The following is a 574-nucleotide window of genomic DNA, read 5'->3' as shown; positions in this document are numbered from 1 at the left end:
CCAGCGCCCCCCCAGCCCAGCCCCCCTTCCACCTTTGGCAGCTGCCCAGGTCCCGAGCCATTTGGAGAACTGACAGCCCCTGCCGCAGCCCTGGCCCCGACCCCCCTCATTGCCATGCCCATCACCATGCCTGCTACTCGCCCCAAGCCCAAGAAGGCTCGGGCTGCTGAGGAGTCGGGCACTAAGGGCCCTCGAAGGCCTGGGGAGGAGGCTGAGCTGCTCGTCAAACTGGACCACGAGGGGGTCATGTCGCCCAAAAGCAAGAAGGCCAAAGAGGCCCTGCTTCTCCGGGAAGACCCAGGGGCTGGGGGTTGGCAGGAGCCCAAGAGCCTCCTGAGTTTGGGCAGCTACCCCCCAGCGGCGGGCAGCAGTGAGCCCAAGGCAGCCTGGCCCAAGACCGTGGACGGGGACCTGGCCCAGGAACCCGGGCCGGGGCTCACGTTTGAGGACTCTGGGAGTCCCAAGAGCCCAGACAAAGCCCAGGCTGAGCAGGACGGGGCCGAGGAGTCCGAGAGCAGCAGCAGCAACAGCAGCAGCAACAGCAGCAGCAGCAGCAGCAGCAGGAGCAGGCAGA

The 574-nt window shown here is 67.2% G+C and overlaps 1 protein-coding gene across 1 annotated transcript in view; it reads left to right on the top strand.

Annotated features, from left to right (window-relative positions):
• The window catches only part of TNRC18 (trinucleotide repeat containing 18), a 109,093-nt gene that overhangs the window by 102,173 nt on the left and 6,346 nt on the right, over positions 1-574 (top strand). The window contains exon 30 of the mRNA XM_027770010.1: positions 22-569. Coding sequence (XP_027625811.1) covers positions 22-569 — 548 coding nt within the window. The remainder of the gene's footprint in view (positions 1-21; positions 570-574) is intronic.

This window comes from Tupaia chinensis, unplaced genomic scaffold, assembly GCF_000334495.1.
Source record: "Tupaia chinensis unplaced genomic scaffold, TupChi_1.0 Scaffold000101_1, whole genome shotgun sequence".
NCBI lineage: Eukaryota > Metazoa > Chordata > Mammalia > Scandentia > Tupaiidae > Tupaia > Tupaia belangeri.
Note: the sequence above shows the minus strand (reverse complement) of the source record. Positions and strands in the feature narration are given on the sequence as shown.